Below are 20,396 nucleotides of genomic sequence, written 5' to 3' on the forward strand. Positions count from 1 at the left end.
ACATTTGAAATGGGATAAAAAATAGCTTAAAAAGTGATGCCAGAGCTTCTTCTCTCCATTTTTCTCTCATTGTAGGTTAGTTTAGTGCATAAAACGTCGTAAAATAAAAAGTAGGTCAAAGGGCCCTTCCAGAATCGCCCATTTCACCTACTATGGTGTCTAGTGAAATAAAGAATTGTATGAATGGAATGGAATCTGAGTGTTGTTCAGGTTGTGTAACCGACACCATTTGGGTCTGTAGACCTATATTTCCAAAAAGAAGTAGATATTATTTATAAGTCCTTAGACCCTTAGCTTTTCGATGTAAGAGAATTGCTAATCATGTAACCCTTAGAAAGTGGGATAATCGCTTCTTCTTCTTCTTTCTTCTTCCAATTCCATTTTCCCTTTCTTCCATCTTTTAAGACAGTAAGAAACATACAGATAAACCATTTAAAATAATGTATACAAAAGAAAACAACATAGAATTAAGAAGAAATACAAAGGAGTATAAAAATGAATATATACATGTAAAAATATGAACTGCAATTCATTGAAAATTGGTGGTACAAGGACCATACCCTTAATGAGGGTAACCATAGATCATTGATTCCATAGAAGAAAGAGAAAATAACTTGTATAGATAATGATAATCTGCTTTGTTGTTATCACAATCAGGTCCGTAGGCCTACATTATCAGAAGAAAGAGTTAAGAGTATTTGGTCCTTAGACCCTCAGCTACTCGATATTACGAGAATTGCTGATCTGGTATCCCTTAGATGGATTACTCGCTTCTTCTTCTTCTTTCTTCTTCCGGTATCTTCTTCATTCTTCTTCTGCATCCCACCCCTGCCATCCTCATCCAGTTCCTAATGGTGGTAATAGTACTGTTTCCATCAGCTGGCCCTTCCAGAGCTAGTACATCGTTGGGTCATTCACACTGCTTTACCACACTTCACTAAACACTTCCTTTTCTTCCTCTGGCGGATGTAATATAATGTTTCCTTCTGTTTAATGCAGTTGATCCTTGTTCGTAATATCGTATCTCCTTTTCGCCTGGCTCCTCATTCTCATCAGCTGTTCGATTCTCTTTGAAGTTCTTAGCACTTAATCTCCTGCTGCAGCGTCTCTCACTTGTTTCTTCCAGATCCAGATCCAGCCACTTTGTTGCCAGCACCGGTGTTGTATCTATAGTTGATATTTTCTATTGTGGATGCTGCTTCAGCTAGTCTGTAGACAGACTGGAAGATGGCTGGTTCACTTAGACGTTCTTGCAGATTGACTCCACTCACACTTTGTCTAAGAGTTACAATTTGTTGGTCCGAGTATTTTTTGAACTTCGGCAGAGCAAATTATATTAAAAATTTCACCTAACAAATAAAATATAAACAACCGGGAATTATATTTAATATACGTAGTTTTACGTTTTAATATTTTTTATATTATTTTTACCCTGCATTCATTCGACGTAGCGTTATAGTACGCCTGTACGCCCGGCGTTCCCAGATTTAAAATTTCAAAAATGCTTAAATGCTGTGATTATAAAGTAAAACGTGACTAATTTCATATGTGTTTGACCTTCTAGGCATTATAATAGCTTTTTTTGCTTGCAACGCTCCACTCTCAACACTCGTTCTAGCATCTCTTTTCAATGCCTTTCCCGACCGGATGCTGAGCAGGTTCGGCGTACAGGACTCCATATTCCTTGCTGCCTTTCTGGAGGGAAAGCTTCGATTTCTACAGCACGCGTGTAAATGCTCTCTCTTACGCCAGCGTATGGAGCAGAGAGGTCTACCGTGATTGGTTCATGTGACCCTTCCTGCCTTCTGAAGCAGACGACAGCGGTAGAATTCCTACCCGGTTCTTCGCTCTTCGCGCTCATGCAACTCGTGCTATGTCATGCTACAATATGCAATATTGACTGACGTAACTTTACCAATCTCAAATATACTGCTTCTTAATGGCCACTGCATTGTATAATTTATCGCACGAACAGCGATGTGCATTAGAAACTAAAATATCAACACAGTTTTTGTCAAATAAGTTTATGAAGGCCTCATGGTAGAAATTCAGCCTGTGGCTGCTCTACCACTTAACCCGCAAAACTATTAATTTTTTTATTGTATTTTTTCGTTATTATGTAACTACTTAGTATTTTGTCAATGGAAATGTTTAGCATTCATTTGAAAACTCTTAACATCTCTGGACAAAATTATTTTGAAATGTTTATCAGCATTCTCAAGATGTAATAAACAGTGGTCTAAATTACTAATCGGCAATTACGTCAGTAGTGTGTACGATATTTGGATCATCCACTCTGCTTTGCACAGTGCTCCAAGACGACAGAGGTCCCTGGTTCGAATCCCGGCGTGAGCACGGGTGTTCTATGTCAGTGTCCCTACATCAATATCATCACCCATATTCATATTCGCAATTAACCAAAAGTGGTAGAAAAGCGAAGTAAAATAAACCAAATCAATCAGTAGTTGTATCATCTACAACAATGACGTCTACTGTTGTGCAGATGCGCTTGTGATTCAGGTAGGTTTTTAATGACTTGCGTCATGCAGGAAGATATTTGTGGCATAGTGCGGCATCTAATTTTCTAGCTAAAACATGCATTGAAAACGAAGCTGACTTCAGGCAAATAAACAATACCTTTGCCGACTAATACCATAAGTAAATTATTAAGCAAGAATGGGCCGACCCTTATTTAGGACTTGGCGTTCCCACCCGAAATGTCCATGCTACGCCACTGTCTTTTAGAGCTGAAAATAGATAGTCCTGCAAACTTAACTATCGGCATTCTCATTAGCCTCCCTTTAAGGAGGATTTAATGCGTTTTACCTCTGACTAATAACATCTTCGATTCCATAGTCCAATTATTAACCAACTCCATTGCCTTGTTGGCTCGCCTTTCCAGCTCCCTCCGGTTGTCTGCTTCACATAGAATTATTACTTGATCCGCATAAGTTGTTACCAGGAGAACATCTTGATGTTGATTCAGTTCTTCTAGTAGAGGTTTGATATTCAAATTCCACAATAAGGGGCCCAAGACGGATCCCTGAGGACATCCCTTGTTCAAATCCTTGATTATCCTTTCTTGGCCATATGTGTAGAACGCTAATCTTTCATCCAATTAATTTTGGATAAGTTTGTAGAGTGGTGTTCGTACATCGATATCCCTTAATATCTTAAACACGTAAGGCCACCAGAGGTTGTTGCATACCCCACTTATATCTAGTTCTATTCCTAACACGTACTTCCTTTGATTCATTTGGACAGTTCTTATTACTTCATTCACAGCATCCTCTTAAGAACGTTCTTTCTAAAATCCACACTGTCTTTTCGATCTTTCTGTTAGGCTCAGTCTTTATATCAATTGCTTAAGTATTAGTTTTTTCCAGAATCTTGACCAAGTTATCTAAAAGACAAATTGGTCTATATGTACCAACTTCTGTAAGATCCCTTTTTGAGTCCTTAGGGATCGCTACTAGTCTGGCAATCTTCCATTGTTTAGGAAAAACTCCCCATACAAGACATTGGTTGTATATCACCTAAAGACCTTCAAGTAATTCATTTTTTAGAATTTTGATTGCTTCATTAGTTGGCGTATCTGGGCCTGGGTCGTTCTTGCATTTAAGAGAGTCAATAACTAGTGCAATTTCCTCCTTTGTAAATGGAATCACCAATGTCTCGTTGTTGTATGGATTGGTCACTTCATACCTAATCGCCATCTGTATTACAGAATCCTCTTGTGGCATATCTGTTTGTAAAAGATTATCCATGAGATATTGTATTGTATCCTTTCCTGTCTCTGTATATGTCTCATCACCCCTTCGTAAGGTGGGTATGGCTAAACTAGACTTAAGCTTATCCGAGACCAGTTTGTACGGATATCCCCATGGATCTCTGGCAATTTCCTTCTGCAGGAATCTATCCCAGAAATCGACTCGATGTTGCTTTATAAGATCTGCGTATATTTCTTTGGATCTCCTGCATTTTTCAAGGTTATACCTTCGGTCTTGGTCCGTCTTGGACTTCTGGTATATCTTTCTCAACTTCCTCGTAAGGGTCCTTCGTTTTAATATATACAATGGCCATATTGTTTACTTCTTGTTTTTGTTAGAGTGTGGAATGGTTCGTATTGCACGATCCAGTGTGTCTGTTAACACCTTCAAATTTTCCACTAATGGTTCTCTTGTCTCTATGGGTTTTTGTAGTAATAACTGATTCACATTAATCCTCAACAGAGATTGCTCAACAGAGGGCCATTTTCTCCTAGCCGGAATATCTTGGTCTACGTTAGAACTTCTTCTTGATTTAATATTCCAGCCAACCATATTATGGTCACTTTTGGTGATATCCCTAACCCACCAATTGTCTATTAAGTTCCTACCCAAATGATTGGTTAGTGTAATATCGATATTTGATTTCCCTCCTCTTGAGTTACAAAAGGTTGTAACTGTTGATTTTCTATTCATCACATGCAGGTCCCTGCTGGCGATGTAATCCTCCAGCTCCAAGCCCTTTTCATCAGTACCATTGCTGAACCACTGGTGCGACATGGCATTGGCATCCATTTATATGAGAATTTTGTGCCAAGTAAATCTTGTGACCAGTCTATCCATCATCTGTATGTATGGCTGAATGGGATCCTTATATTGACAATACGTCTACCTTATCCATAAGTCCTCACACAGCTTAACCTCTATTGCCACACACTGGGTAGTAGAATAATCACGCAACCATACAGCATCGATGCTTGGATTATCGACTATTATTGCCGCTTTTGATGATTCGGGTATTAGAAAAGATCTCATTCTATTAGGGAGTCCTTGAATCTTCCCTCTCGCTTGATAGTGCTCCTGTATAAGTGCTATGTCTATCTCATTATTTGAGATATAATGGATGAGTTCATTCATGACAAGTTCGGATCCTTGAGCGTTTACCTGTATAAGCCTAAACTTAGAACCGTTCCTTTCATAACACAGCTTTTACTAGCCATAGTAAGTGCTTGCTATCAGTCTATCATATAACTCTTTATATGTTGGGCATTCCTGTCTTTGGCAATTACGGCTCCAGATCTTGCACGGTATGCATATCCTTACACTTCAAAAACACTGCTGTTCCTCATGCTGTTCGGCACACTTGTTGTATGTGTCTTCTCTAGTGCAATATTTTCTTATGTGGCCCGGGTCGATGCACTTAAAACACTTAGGAATAGAGATGTAGTCTTTGACATTAACCATACGAAAGTTTAAGTAGAGTTTTTCTTTCCTAAGAATAATATTCCTCATTATGAGGAGGTTTCCAGGACTACATGTGATGTTTTTTTTCATTTAGCCTACCAGTCCTAAAACTTATTTTCATATTACTGACGAACTCCTCTTCCGTCATCATGTCGTCAAAGTTTAAGTTATACAATTCCTCTGCTAGATCTTTATCATTATATGATTTAGGTCCATCATAAAGGACTACTTTTGGAATCCTTTTCTTTCTTGGTTCCATAATTAATGCCTCCGATCGCAAGTTCTGATCATTAATCATTCTTTGAAGTTCCTCTTGTGTAGCTCTAATGTCAGTCACTCTAATTATGTCTCTTACTGGGACAATTTTGCTTGTTATGATGGACTGCATTTCCTTAGACGTTTTCTATCTTGATATTAAAATAACGTTAGCTTTGCTGGTCTCGAGAGTTTTGGTATATCCGCATTCTGCGGTTGGGTTTTCCTGCATAAGATGCACTTTCTCTATGAACCTCCTCTTCTGAACTCTGCTTCTTTAGAATTTCTTGGAAGAATACCTTATCACTTTTAAGTTCCTCATTTAGAGATAAAGCCACTTCACATTTCATTTTAAGGTCTTCGTACTCTGCCAAGATTTTACTGGTGATTTCTGTTAGAAATGTCTTTGTTGACACTATTTTTTTTCCTTCGCAATTGCTGATTGCAATTCATTTACTAAAAATCTAAAATTATTTGGTATTTCATCTAGTTGGGTTTCTACTGCCTCTGTTTCGATTTCACTTCGTTTTATCGAGTCTTCCCTTTTGCTTCTAATCTTCATTTTGGGGTAAAGGTCTTCATACTATTTAGGTGTCGTTTCTTATCCATTTTCCTTTTCAAAAAGGACTCTTAACCATAACCCATTGAACCTCACACAAGTACACATTACTCTCTAACACATTGTCCGTCATCACCTCCTCTTCACCTCCATCATTGCGTTTCAGTTTTACAGTTACCAGTGCGTGCAGAAACCCGCTTTAGGCAGCCATTACAAATTCAACGCCACGACACAGTTCAACGACATACAGTTCGACATGCCAGATTTTGTGGTTGTGCTTTTTCCGACCGGACGCGATAACAACCAGGAAAAAGATTGCAGCATGTTCGACAACGGCAAGATCAAGATCGTCTACGTCAAGAACGGAAGAAACGAAGATTTCCCGCGCGAGAATTACAACCTAGACATTACCACCAACGATTACCTCAAACTATACGAAGCGTACACCGCGTACAAAAGAGCAACCACAGGCAACGTGGACATGTACTACACACCCAGCGAATTCAAAGCACAGAGACCCATGTTCGTAATCAACACGTCAAAGAGAAAGCAGGTGGGGGTCAACGATCGCACCAACATCAAAATACTGTGTGGATTTCACGACGCCCTACCTGAAGACACCGTGTGCAGCGTCATCCTGGTGGCAGAGAAGTCATTCGTTCAAGATGTCAAAAATCAGAGGGTCACGGAACAGTTTCAACGTCAAGAATAAGAAAAAAGTTTCAAAATTAAGAACAAGTATCAAAGTTTTGTTTTGTTTTTTACTTATATTTTTTTCTTACGCAATTTTATAAATCATAAATTCGCACAAAATTGTCAAAAATTCAAAATACTAAAATATTAAAAAAAAATGTTGACGTACTGAAAAAAGTTGTCAGAAAATTCCAACATCCGAGAGTTCCAACGTTTTGCTCATAGATGGCTCTGTCGTCACCTATCAAAATTCTACCCTTCCGAAAAATATTTTCCTAAAATTACAAAATCCTAAAAAGTGGCGACCGGAACGAAAACGGTAAGAGATAGCGCAAAAATAACTCGAAAAATCCCCCCGTTGACCAGCCGGTCGATTTCGGTAACATAGTGTACGTGTACGAAATTTGGTGGTCCTGAGGTCAAGGGGTCAGGGGCTAACTGCCAAATTTTTTTGGATCACTCATAACTTTCGAAAGGATGATCGTAGAAACATGGGGTTTTCTGCGTTATCATCATCACGATGTCCTGTGTCCTCCTAGACTGGAATCAAATTTCCGAAATTCAAAATAGCAACCGGAAGTAGTTGCATCTCGAAAACGGTTACACTTGGTCAAACTCTGTTTTTGCGAATTAGCAAGGACATGCATACGTATAGGTCAGCTGTTTCCCATGTAGGTTAGATTAGTCCGTAAAAGAACCTAAAAACAAAAAAGTAGGTCAAAGGACGTGTCCAGCTTATACCATTACACACTACTCTTACAAATGATTACTTAGAAGCGAACTAAAGTACGTGAAAGATCGTAAAAAAAGGTCCTCGTGACAGGTTTCAACTGGAGTAAAAGAGAACGACCTCTATGTTACCTAACTCGTGAAAGATCGTAATAAAGTGAAAGGGTAAGTTATATCACGTAAGATCGTAGAATATGTACAAAGGATGAGGTAGAAAAACCGAGTTGCGGTGAATATTGTACTGGAACGTCGTCGACCGCTATAAAATCCACAAAAAATCGTCATAATATGATACAACTAAGGCTAAATCCATAGAAATAGGGGTTACCTACAAATGTATAAAATCGTATAATATACACTACTCAGTATGTTGCCCAACGTACTGTATAACAGGGGAAAGAGAGTTGATAAGCGCCGTTGCTGAATAAAAGTTGTAAAATAGTCCACAAAGCACGGAAAATTAGTACACAAAATACACAAACACTGTACAAACAAGCTAATAAAATCATCTGACAAGACAAACGTACGCTTGGCAACGTTTTAACGGTAGAGCGATGCTACCCCTACAGCAATTACTTCGCAACTTAGAATGTTATCACTCATCGAGGCACACACCTCGGATGACGACTGACCCGACGGAGATTAAGCCTGTTCGACGAAAGAATAAACTTCAAAATTCTATTTTTGTCTTTTTCTGTCGAGAGCCAGGGAGGGTTACATGAATCGCTGAACCAATCGGATTGGTCCCGTTGGCGTGGTGAGCAAGCAAGCGATGGGTGCTTGTTGACAGCAAAAGGTGTCGTGTACGACTGGACAAACATCAGTGGTGTAGCAAAACCGCTTTCAACCCTTGAAACTTCCACAACTGGGGGTGAAAATTCTGGGATTCTTGAAGTTTTTTCTTTGGTCGATCGACTTTGTGTAGCAAAAAGTATGTCAGCCGCCATTTGGGCCTGCGATCAATTGCGTGGATAAACCAAGAATTACTACGAAAATGTTACACTGACAAACTGCATTGATTGGACATTTTGTTCCAGTTTGTCATGCTTTCCAATTACGAAGTCCCATTGACACGAGGATTCGGATCATCTTACACTGCAATCGTTCAAAGCTTCAAGGAACACCTGATGTACGTCCTGGTGTCTGAGGAAGTGGCTGATGAATATGTCCGCTTAATCCCAGAGGAATCCAGAAAGTGTAGATTTCCTGATGAGACGAATGGCCTTTGGGCGTTCAAGTACTACAGCTACTCCGCCTGCATAGCACAGTGCAGAGTGGAGGCCAAGATGAAACTCTGCAACTGCACCGATGTCCTTGTAGGACAAGATAGGGGTACGTACGTATGCGTCAATTTCTACTTTCATACTTTGTAGGTTGAAACAACTGAATGATCACTACCTCAGTTAGTTAACTACACTTTTTGACACTAGGTATTAGATTTGATTTTATTTGATGTTTTAAGTCAATTTTATACACAGAAAGGCTAATATAGAGTAAATCTAAAGTTTATCCCAATCTTCTATTAGACAGGAAAATAATGAATTCTAACTATAGTGTAAAATGACCTTGGAGTTGAACGGCATTGGGAGTGTCACTATTCATCTTAGCGACTCCGAGAACTATGGATTTCACACTAAGATCGGTCGTTTTCGATTATTTTTACATGTCACCCCTTTTCTCACCCCCACCCCTAGGGGTGCAAGGGGTGTCTTACCCCTATTTCTTTCCAGATTGTAAGTCATATGTGCACCAAGTTTGGTTGAAATCGCTCCAGGATAGCAATAACGCATCTTCTGTGTAGGCAACCAACTTCGCCGTGCTCTGTAGCGGGAAGTATAACTTGCAGGATATGACACGAAAATGCCACGCAACAGAATGCTATTTTATGTCTCCTTCCCAGCCCCACCCCTAGGGGTGCCAGGGGTGTCTTGTCCCACAGTATTTATTTCCAGATTGCAAGTGATACGTGTACCAAGTTTGGTTTAAATCGCTCCAGGCGTTCGAGAGTTATGCCGGAACAAACACATATATATACACACACATACATCCATTTTTATATATAGAGAGATAGAGTACAATATGTATTTATTTTTCGAATCACCTTTTCAATATTTTATGTAAATTTAGAAAAAGTGTTGTATTTATTCATGGTGACACACTGAATTTTAATGTCTTGTACTTTTTTATCTGTAGTCAATTATTAGTACTATTATATGTAATTATCATTTCTAGTAATATACTTTTTGGTATTTCAGGACAACAGAAGCTGTGCAACGATAAAGGAATTAAATGCTTAAAAGATTCAATAGGTAAAATACATTGAAATTTCTTACTTATTAATGCATTTTACGTATATTTTATTGTGATGTACAAATTAGTATTACAATTTTAAGAATCGTAATATGGTCTCAAGAAAGTTATAACACGCTACCATATTCAACGTAGCATTACGTTTTATAAGGTAAAATTTATAAAAATCTTTCGATAGTTTCGTATGAGTATTCCTAAATATGGATAGATTACGAACAAAATTGTATTTATAATTAAGAATTGTGTTCCCCAATGAATGAACATGAAAAAAAGAGAAATTTATATATTTTTAATATAAGCGTAACAAGCTTTCTTGAATTTCAACTTTTGCATTTTGAACACGAAAATTTGCAGTTGAATAAAAAATTCTTGGTGCAAGTTGTATGATAATGTATGGCATCAAGCTTTTCCTGCGTTCCTTACAGAACCAAATTTTGTACGACATTTATTCAAATCGTCCATTCAGAATGTAAATGTCTATGTACAATTTTTCATTTCTTTCAGGAGAGCCCTTTAAGGTTTGGCATGATATATTTATTGAACATTTGTCACCATTGCGCTGAAAGTTTGTATCATTGCAAAGGCTGATATATTGAAGCCTCTCTAAAAAAAGTAGTTTCGTTAGGTATTTATTCTGTAATTAATTATTGAAATTTCAGATAGAACAATTGCACACTAGATTTGACTTAAGAGTGCCAATGTTCTATCTACCAGACACATCACTGCATTCTGAAAACGAGATGGAGATGAAACAATTTCATTATAAATTTGTCATTCGGTAGCAAAGTAAAATAAATAATTCATATTTTTTGGAAATCAATCAACTACTTTGATTCCACAATATCAACATTTTTGTCTGTTAACAATAAAAGTAAGAACGGAAGACCACTACTATTGCTAAACATCTCCCACAAGGTGACTGAAGTTAGAATGCAAGTGATTTATCTCATGCTCAGATGGCACATGTAGTTAGTTGAGGAAATTGTCGTTAGGTTTCATTGGTTGTTGGAGTTTGCATTCTCGTGGCTGCTTCCAAATTCTGTACATGAGTTAAAAAGACACTCAATATATCAATATTGGTTCTATGTAGGCATCAGACGATAGCAGAGATGAAACAATTGCATCCTAAATAGACTACAGCCCAGATATCTTCATTTGTTTACAATTTGGAAATAGAACATTTGCGTTCTCAATGGACGATATTATAAGACCTAAGTTACCAACAACAAGTGCTTGTAAAAGTGATTAAGCTCGCGCTTTTTAAAGGTATTTACGGAAAAAGCTTATTTTAAAATATTCCATATACCGTGCGTTCATTTCGATCTGCAGCCGAGAGATCGGGAGAAGCGTGGCGGGCGGCGCTGACGGAGATGCCGACATTTGCGGCCTGTAATGCCCGCTTATTTTTATTGACATATGCAGACATTTATATAAATATTGCAAAACCAGCACTAACCTGTGTTATAACACGCAAAAGTTCTTCTGTAATTCATCCAAGTTCTGTCGTTATATACACAAATAAATACGCTTTAGAAATGATGTTAAGAGCCACAGATAATAAACATTTTAATCATAGTTTTGACCAGTAACGTCCTGCTTAAGTTTATATCCTTGGAAGAGTTTTGTGTCGATGGGGATCGTTTGGAGGTTTCGAATGTGCAACACTGTATCAAGATTACGCTGCAGACGAAACCGTTAAAAGTCAGTGGTGTTCGTGAGCTTCCTTGCAATCCGAAATCTCAGAGCTCGAGTTTCTTGTTCCTTCGCGACTATCGTGGCGAGCAGATGTAAACAAAGAGCATGTTAATTTCGTACTGTGCCCAAGAGTGTTATTCTTGGTTACTTGCCGTTACTTGTTTGTGTTATTGCAGTGTGTATGTGTGTTGTGTCAGTGAGACGATTGGAATGACAGCCGCAAGGTTCACGTTAGAACAAATAATTTTTATGTATGACACTTACGTGAAAACAGACTCGTGTCGAGAAACTTGATCGTTACGAGAAACTTGATCGTTAAATTTTAAAATACCTAAGCAAAAACGACGCATTCTAACCGAAGGAAAACTCGATGAAATTGGTGCAGCGTTAGAACGTTCTCCAAACAAACCTCTACGCAGTGTTTCACAGGAGATGGGAGTGTCAAAATCATGAGCACATACAGCCACAAAGCTACTAAAATTAAAACTGTACCCTTATAACACAGGTTAGTGCCCGTTTTGCAATATTTATATAAATGTCTGCATATGTCCATAAAAATAAGCAGGCATTACAGGCCGCAAATGTCGGCATCTCCGCCAGCGCCGCCCGCCACGCTTCGCCCGATCTCTCGGCTGCAGATCGAAATGAACGCACGGTATTATAGTGTTATTTAAAGTGGTAACATCGTTGGGTTGAATAATCTGTTGTGATTTAAAATACTACGCAAATACTTAAAACATACTTATGTACTGTACGTATGTATATTAGTTTGCCCTCCTTGCAGATCATCTGGAACCAGTCAACACATTTGGGCCGAAAGAACATGGACTGAATTGTAACTGTCCACTATCCTGTATACAGAAGGATATATCGTTCATTGGGAGCGTGCCGTGAGTATAACTATTACATAAGTACAAAGAATTACTTGATTTTGATTTGATGTTTATTATTTAATGTCGCTTTTCTGCAAATTTTGGTTAATCGCGATGATGAGGATGGGTGATGATATGATTAAATTGATAAAGAGACAAAAAGAACACCCATGCTCAGGCCGAGATTCGAACCCGAGAACTCTGAAGTCGTAGTGAACCGTAATAACTACTCCGCCACAGAAGGCGACACATAATTATTGATTATTAGGAAAAACCTACTCAAAATGGGCTGCAAATGTTAATTATGAGATTAATAGTTGAAGTTATAAATATTCGCCGATAAAGGTGTGTGATCCTTTCTTGCTCTCATTAATAGTTCCAGCCGATGAAAGTACAAAAACGTATCTATCGACAACAATAAATATCTAAGGTCTAAGCAATATTCATTGTCGTCCATAATAGGGTACAATTGTGGCAATGTGTTTATTTGTATAAAAAGCAGGAGCGATTCCTCATGTAGGAAGTGAGGAACTTCATACAGTTAATTTTTACTTGCTTTTGTTTAATAATAATGCGCGTTATAAAATTATGAGCTCAATTGACTAAGTTAGCTATTATCAAGATGACTGCTGTCGCTCGCTCCAGTCGCAGCCCAAAGACTCTAATCTGTGCCAAAGATGATGGACACATAGGCTTTGTTGCCCCGCCTCAGGAACCTCGCTGGTATCACTGAAAACAGATGGGTGAGAAGTAGAAAAGGGGCTTGGTTGTGGTTTTAAAGCATCCAGCGAGGAAGCATCACGGGTTTCCTCAATCAGTGTTACAAACCCCAGCAAAATGGTACTAAACCTAGCACAGTTCGATCTTTGTTGGAACCTAGCGCTCTGCTTTTGGCATAATGGTAAAATTAAAATCTAACAAAATCTGCAAACGTGAGTCTCTGGGAGAGGGAAATCTAATTCAAAGGAATATGTGATCAGGAAATAAAAGTAAAACTAGGTCCAAATCTTATTTTTACTTCACCAGCGGAAATGTTTCAAATAAAAGGGAGTATGCTTACACAGCGACAAGCTTTTTACAATCATGCCACGATCCATCCTCTATCTTTTCTTCATCCTGCAGATGTTTTTCGTGAGGAAATTTTATGGCAAGAAATTGGTAGAAGGTTGGGGTAAACAAAGAATTCTCTAAAACCGTTTCAAGTTTTTTGCTGAACCCATTTCGTTTGTTGAGCCGTCGTACACAATTTTTAAAACATTCCTTGGTTTACCATAATTTCTCCCTACACCCCAAAAAAGCCACGAGTCGCTACTGATCTAAAGGAGAGAAGTTCTATGATTTAATTAACCCTGATTATTTCTAAGGATGAGGGGGTATAAAGAGGCCAACACGTAGGAAAAAAGTGTCCTCGATCTTTGTTAAAGATACCATCGCATAGATTACATATTACGATTTCATTACATTCATATCAATTTTCATTAATTTCTGTAGGGATGTAATACTTAAAAACAAAAATCAAAGAAAACACAACTTAAAACTGAAGCATTGTTTTCTTTTGGGGGACCTCGTTTTCTCCCCTTGGAAAAAGATTCCTTATTTTCCACCCCCACTCCCTCACTCACCACAGCCTACCACCCTTAAAAAATCCCTGTGGACGTCCACGAGTGCATGCCTGTTGTTCTAAACACAGCTTCTCTAACTATTTGCAGATTATTATTCATCCTCGTCTTCTCGATTAGCCAAAAGTGGCAGAAAAGCGAAGCAAAATAACAAAAAAAAAAAATGCATTACTATTGGCTATTAATTTTCACATACTAGCACACACTCGATATAGTAATTTACTCTTTTCATATCCAATCAAAAAGTGTAGGGTGCAGGTGCATTTAAAATTTAGTGGAATTTGTTAGAGAGTGCATAATTGAATTGTAAAATCTAGTACTTTTCTTGTCGGAAATCTCTTTCTATACTGTGCTACCAACATAAATATAATAAATATTTTCTAACTATAATCACAAATTTTTATTTTTTTTAAGTGGAAAAATGGCTGATGGTGGCAATTATTCGAGATTCACAGTAGTCATTGTACTCGCACAAACCAGGCGAAAAATCCGAGTTATTAGAGGAATGGTGGATATAGCAGGTGAGTGCCAACGGCGTATTATACAATTAAGTCATGTGTGCAGCCTAACTGTGCAATTCTGTTATGATTCCAGTTCTTTTTGGACAGTGGTTCTATATTCGTCACTTCTCATATAGACGATGTAATTTTTTGAGGTTGATAACAATGTACCGATGTGTTTGTTGATTGGTTGGTTTATTGACTGAATGATTTTGTTTATTATCCTACCAAATTCGGCTAAACGCGAAGTTGTTGATGAGTAAGGATCTGATGAAATAGATGAAGGGACATTCACAAAGAACACTCATGCCCAGGATAGTGAAGTAAAATAAGCAAAATCATTCAGTCAATCAACCAATCAACAGATTGTTATGAACTTTAAAACAATTAAAACTTTCATAACATAAAATCATTTTCACATTAAATCCCTGCAGAAGAAGACGGAGTTAAAGAAAATCTTTCGATAAAACTCGCACGTAAAAAAAATCCAATGTATGGTACGTTAATTTGAATATTGTGTCCCAAAAATTACTAACAGGTACAAATATTACAAAATGCATGGCAATTCGTAAAAACTGTCAATAGAGACCAACAGTGGAACAGTGAACTCCCAGGAAATATATTTGTGTCAATAAATGGATGAATCGTTGTCTCGTTATCAATATGTTAATATTTTGTTATGTTTAGTGTTAATAATAATAATAATGTGTATTTATCCACTCTTAAAAAGATAATGAATCTTTTGGTAAATATGTACAGTACATTTGTTTACAACTTAACTTAGAAAAAAAATTTAATTTCCACACAGCTATTTATCACTATGGAAAAGTATGGTGAAAAGGATGATGAACATACGGGTACAATGTTTAACTATTATTACTATATGTGCTGATTTAACATCACTGTCACTAACTTTTCGACATGTAGGCCTATTTTAATTCTGTCCCCATGTATGTATGAGTTTCCCAATAAGATTACAACTGTCTGAAAATCTTTTTGGAATTTATTCTTGGTAACACCAACCATAATTTGACCAAATCGTTAAATTATTATTAATATACGTCATGACAACTTATTTTTTTTTTTTTTTTTTACTTGCAGTTTCTGTTGGAGGGGTGTTCGCTTTGTTTATAGGAGCCAGTTTAATGAGTGCTGCTGAGATTTTGTATTACATCTTCATCAGACCAATTTTCCTCTGCCACAGACATAAGCAGAGTGAAAGAAACCATCACTTGAATATCAAAAGCATTTAGTCAAGTTTATGGTGTAATATGCATACATGTATGTAGTGTAGCCTATATGTTTAACATATGTATGCACGCGTATAAACCCGTAAACAAATGTATAGTGTAATGAATACAGTAAATTGAATCCATCATGTAATAAGGCCGGCCCTCGTGGCACAGTGGTTAGCACATCGCTCTACAACGCCAGGGGTCCCGATTTCCAATTCCGGCCTGCGCAATGATGTTTGTGAGTGTCCATTCATTAATTTTATCAAATCATCATCATCCCCATCTTTGCAAATTAGCCAAAAGTGGCACAAAAGGCGAAGTAAAATAAAGCAAGTCAATCAACTAACCATCATGTACTAACGTAACTTGTGATTTCATTTGAAAATATTTTCAGGTATCTATGTTTCTTCCTAAATACCTATGATTGTGCTTTTAGTAAATTATAAATTTACATACCTTTCTCTTATAGTGAATTAAAGACAAAACCAAGCAGAAAATGGAATTTGGGCACTTTTTGTCATTGCTGCAACAATAATAAATCTAGAAATTAATATTATGTCAAAATCAGAAATTAACTATAAGTAATAAACATAATTCAAGCTACCATAATGTAATATTCAATCAAACAATAGATAATAAATTAAATACATCCCAAATTCGACATGATAAAGCAGTTAACATTGAGTTAAGTTTGAGTCGTTTTTGCTTCTGTTGAACTAATTAGATATTTTGTTATTATACAAACACTTTTCGTGGACAAATATATTTTTGTATCGTAAAACTTCCTAATTATAAATAAAATTTGTTGCAAGTCCAAATTAATCCCACATTCGCAAATGAGGACTGAGCCTACATTTAAAAGGTGATCCGGATAATTTTTAAGTGTTCTCACATCAATTGAGCCCGGAACCTTCTAATTAAAAGAGGTCATTTTGTAACTATAATTAATGATCATTCTAACGTTGATAATTAAAGTTTGTGTGACGCCTACGTTACGCACAGATAGGGTCCTGGCGCGCTATGCTAACCACTCCACCATTTGTGAAATTCTCAATTACTATGGATATCAACAGGATTCGAATACAAGCAACCGATATCTTGTCTTGAAACTTTATGTACTAGGAATACATTTTCTTGTACTCTTTTTATCCTTTTATTTTCAATCTACACTGTCATTAGTTTCAAATATCAGCATGCTTTATGCGATAGTCAAGTGCCTTTAGAAAAAGCAATCACTAACATCTCTCACATATCCTCTGTAATTAAATACAGCAATGAAAATATTGCGAATCTGGCACCTACACAGAGGTTCCTCCTCTCTATTGGACTTGAGGTTGCACGTGTCTGTCTCGTGTTACTAATTTGTACATTGCATGCTCTTGTAAGTCGATGTACACATGTGTGGAATGATAATGGTAATTAGGTCTCATGCTGATTGATTGGTTAGAGAAACATATCTCATCGGCTTAGCAGTCGTCTGCGATCGATCGAGCACATCAATCATACAAATTGAAAGCGAATATTGATTAGGCACTATTTCTTTGTTCTATCATGAAATTTTAATTTTCAGGTTCTTAGTTGCTAAGGAGAATTTCACGGCAGGATCATTGCAGCACTTGCTCTGAAAAAAAACCACTGGTGTTAGGTCCACAGTACATTTTGGTGGACGTGGTCGTGTTAAAATGGTGTATTGACCAAAATGTAGTTAATGCACAACAGAAAATTAATTGATTAGCAGGCCCGTAGCCAGGATTTTATTTCGGTGGGGGCTCATCTCTTATCAGCAGCCACCATCTAAACGGGGAAAAGTTTGGAGGGTAGAAGTCCTGAAGATGCTTTTCTCAGTTTAATCCTGCTGGCGATGTAAAATTAATTAGCACCGTACACGATCTTAATTAGATTATTGTAGGAATTCGGGGCGCTTTAGCCCACGTAGGCCCCCAGGCTACGTGCCTGTTGATTGGTACCTTGATTTCTTTTACTTCGCTTTTCTGCCACACCACGCCTCATCGCAAGGATGAGGATGCATGGTGATAAGATGATGTGAATGAAGGGACAATCAAAAACATATACGGACGACACAAGAGCCCCACAGAGGACCATGCGGGTTGTGAGTCCAGGCGCCAGAACCTCGCTAGTCTGCTCCAGTCCAGGGCGTACTACGAGGAAGGGAGGTTGCCATTTACGTGTCTTTGCAATGGTTCACCCTTTACACCCCTTCGCACAGAAAAGTAATGCATCAAGTTTGTAGATCACACCAAATAGAATTATGCAGAAAGGTGCACCAAAAAGAAGAAGAAGAAGAAGAAGAGAGAGAAAGAAAGAACAGCTCGACATTGAAGGAAATACGTGCTTTGATGCACTTCGTTACCATTACAAACGATACACAAAAAAGTATCAAACTATAAACCCATTTCTTGGGGGTGGAGAGAAACCACTTTGCATCAATCGATGCGTTTCTGGTGCATCAAATAGACTTGATGCCTTTAGTTTCCTGTGTGTATGATCACTGGCTTTATCATGATTTTTTACAGTGTGACATCCTATTATTGTCAAACAATAGGAATTTCAATGGAATTGCCTCACACTTATCACTATAAATTTGTATGCAATTTTTTTGCAACAGTTTGAATTCGGTAGTAGCCAAAGGTTCGTAGGCAGTTTTTGCAAAGCAATTTGCTCGTGTGTTTGACTTTTGGTTGCTTTTGCATCGCTGTTCTACACCTCTACGTTAATCGCAACGATAAAGTTAAATAGTGAATTAAATAAATAGAACAAACAAGCACAACACCCTACCCAGGATTCAAACCGAGGAAAATTTCGTCTGTACGACGACCATAACGACTGCAACACCAAGACAACACCAACAAAACTAGATAAATTAATAACATTCCGTTATTTCCAGCAAAGTGTGCATGCGCTGTCCTTCAATGGTGTCCCTAAAAATGTGCATACGATTCATAAATCTGCATATATTTCTCTCCAACGTAGTTCGTATAAAGTTGTCACAACGGTTTGAACTCAGTTAGTTCCAATTGTTTGTAAAAAGATATATTGAATAAATATATTCACACAATGTTCATAAAATTATTTCCAACAGTTGTAGTTGTTTCCAACCGTTTGCATACAGTTCAGTCAATAGTCTAATCTTTTTATTTCTGTGAATTATGAGTAGCTTGTTTTCAACTTTTGAAAATATAAAACGTATGCGAACTGTTGAAAATAACTTTGACAATAAGTATTCAGGAAGATGGTAATATTCTTGAGGACATGTGGTGATGGTGGTGTGTGTGTGTGGTTAGCTTCTGTGATATCAAGTTATTAGAAAATATATAGACCAGTAGCATGATATGACTATAAATAGCACAAAGCAACTAAGGGGCAGACACTAACCCCCCCCCCTCTAGAAAACAAGAAAAACTTGAAAAATAAATCCTCTTTTAGCCCAAAGATGTACTTTTGTATGGTAATTAGCGGCATATTAAGTGTGAATCCAAGAAAACATTCTCGTGCCCTCTGTACCTCCCTATTCATTTTTGTCAGCTACAGTGAGATCGATGAATATTACCGTTCAAATTGTCCATCACCATGTTCGTGCACTTTATTTGACCCAATAAGAGCTTGAAGAATTAAAAGAAAACTTAAAACAAGCTGTTGACAACTTCTGAACCAGTATACATAAAAATCCATCGCTTAAGAACACAAATTAATGAAAATAGTCAAGGAGAATTTTGCATGGATCTCACTGTAAGACATTGTCATCTCAAATATTTTAAAATGAATGACTCTTTATTCGTGATAAGACGTCGATGCTGTGAAAGGCGTATCGAAAGTTCTATCACGTATTCACACATAAATAGGCCTATCTTTAAATAACTAGGCATTAAATAGGACCATTGGAGACGTTCTGGACCTTAGTAAACCAGCTAAGACAAGTGTCTATTGAGTGGTCAAACAGAGGAGCTGTAATTCATTATCGAGGGAATCTTAAGTGAGAGGAAGCAGCTATTGACACAGCACTCATGGCGTGTTCTTACGTTGTACAAATATTTACACTTGTTTCTCTATCGAATAAGGCTCATTGAAGAACACAATGATTTCATATTAGTAATGTATAGAAGGGGTTACCAAGTTAATGAAAGTTTCCCTGGTAACAGTCACATTCACTGTAAGTATAATGGAATTGCACTTACATGTAAGGCGGACGTATTGTTTAAAACTTGCTCTTTACGTCTCAATCCTTATCAGACATTTTCTCATTTAGAAATATTTTTAGTAATACAATCCCTGTGTACAGTCACCGGTAATAAAAATGGGACACCTATATCCTGAAACATTCACTTCCCTGCAAAGCGTTATGTGTGTTGCCTAACTCTACGGCGGTGGTAGAAGTTGCCATTGAAAATTTGCTATTAAAATCCACCTGTCAACGTAGAGGTAGGCAGCACACATAACGCTTTGCAGGGAAGCGAGTATTTCAGGATCAAGTTGTTCCATTTTTATTGTCGGTGAGTGTACATTCGGATGTGAGGAGTAACCTTTTCGAAAGACACCAAACTGTCAACCTCTCTTCCACGTAGCACACCCTGGACTGTATTGCTGCAGACTAACGAGGCTCTGGCGTCATCCATTTCATTTTATCACAAGTCTCCCTCATCTTCGCGATTAGCCAAAAGTATCCCAGAAAAACGAAATTCA

At 37.6% G+C, this 20,396-nt stretch overlaps 1 protein-coding gene across 1 annotated transcript in view; it reads left to right on the forward strand.

Moving 5' to 3' along the window:
• The window catches only part of LOC146004199 (sodium channel protein Nach-like), an 84,288-nt gene extending 68,404 nt beyond the window's left edge, over window positions 1-15,884 (forward strand). Inside the window, exons 2-6 of the mRNA XM_083142868.1 lie at window positions 8,505-8,799; window positions 9,723-9,776; window positions 12,257-12,362; window positions 14,378-14,484; window positions 15,565-15,884. Coding sequence (XP_082998994.1) covers window positions 8,505-8,799; window positions 9,723-9,776; window positions 12,257-12,362; window positions 14,378-14,484; window positions 15,565-15,716 — 714 coding nt within the window. The 3' untranslated portion in view covers window positions 15,717-15,884. The remainder of the gene's footprint in view (window positions 1-8,504; window positions 8,800-9,722; window positions 9,777-12,256; window positions 12,363-14,377; window positions 14,485-15,564) is intronic.
• The last annotated feature ends 4,512 nt before the right edge of the window (window positions 15,885-20,396 follow it).

This window comes from Lepisma saccharinum, chromosome 21 (assembly GCF_977018435.1).
Source record: "Lepisma saccharinum chromosome 21, izLepSacc3.1, whole genome shotgun sequence".
NCBI lineage: Eukaryota > Metazoa > Arthropoda > Insecta > Zygentoma > Lepismatidae > Lepisma > Lepisma saccharinum.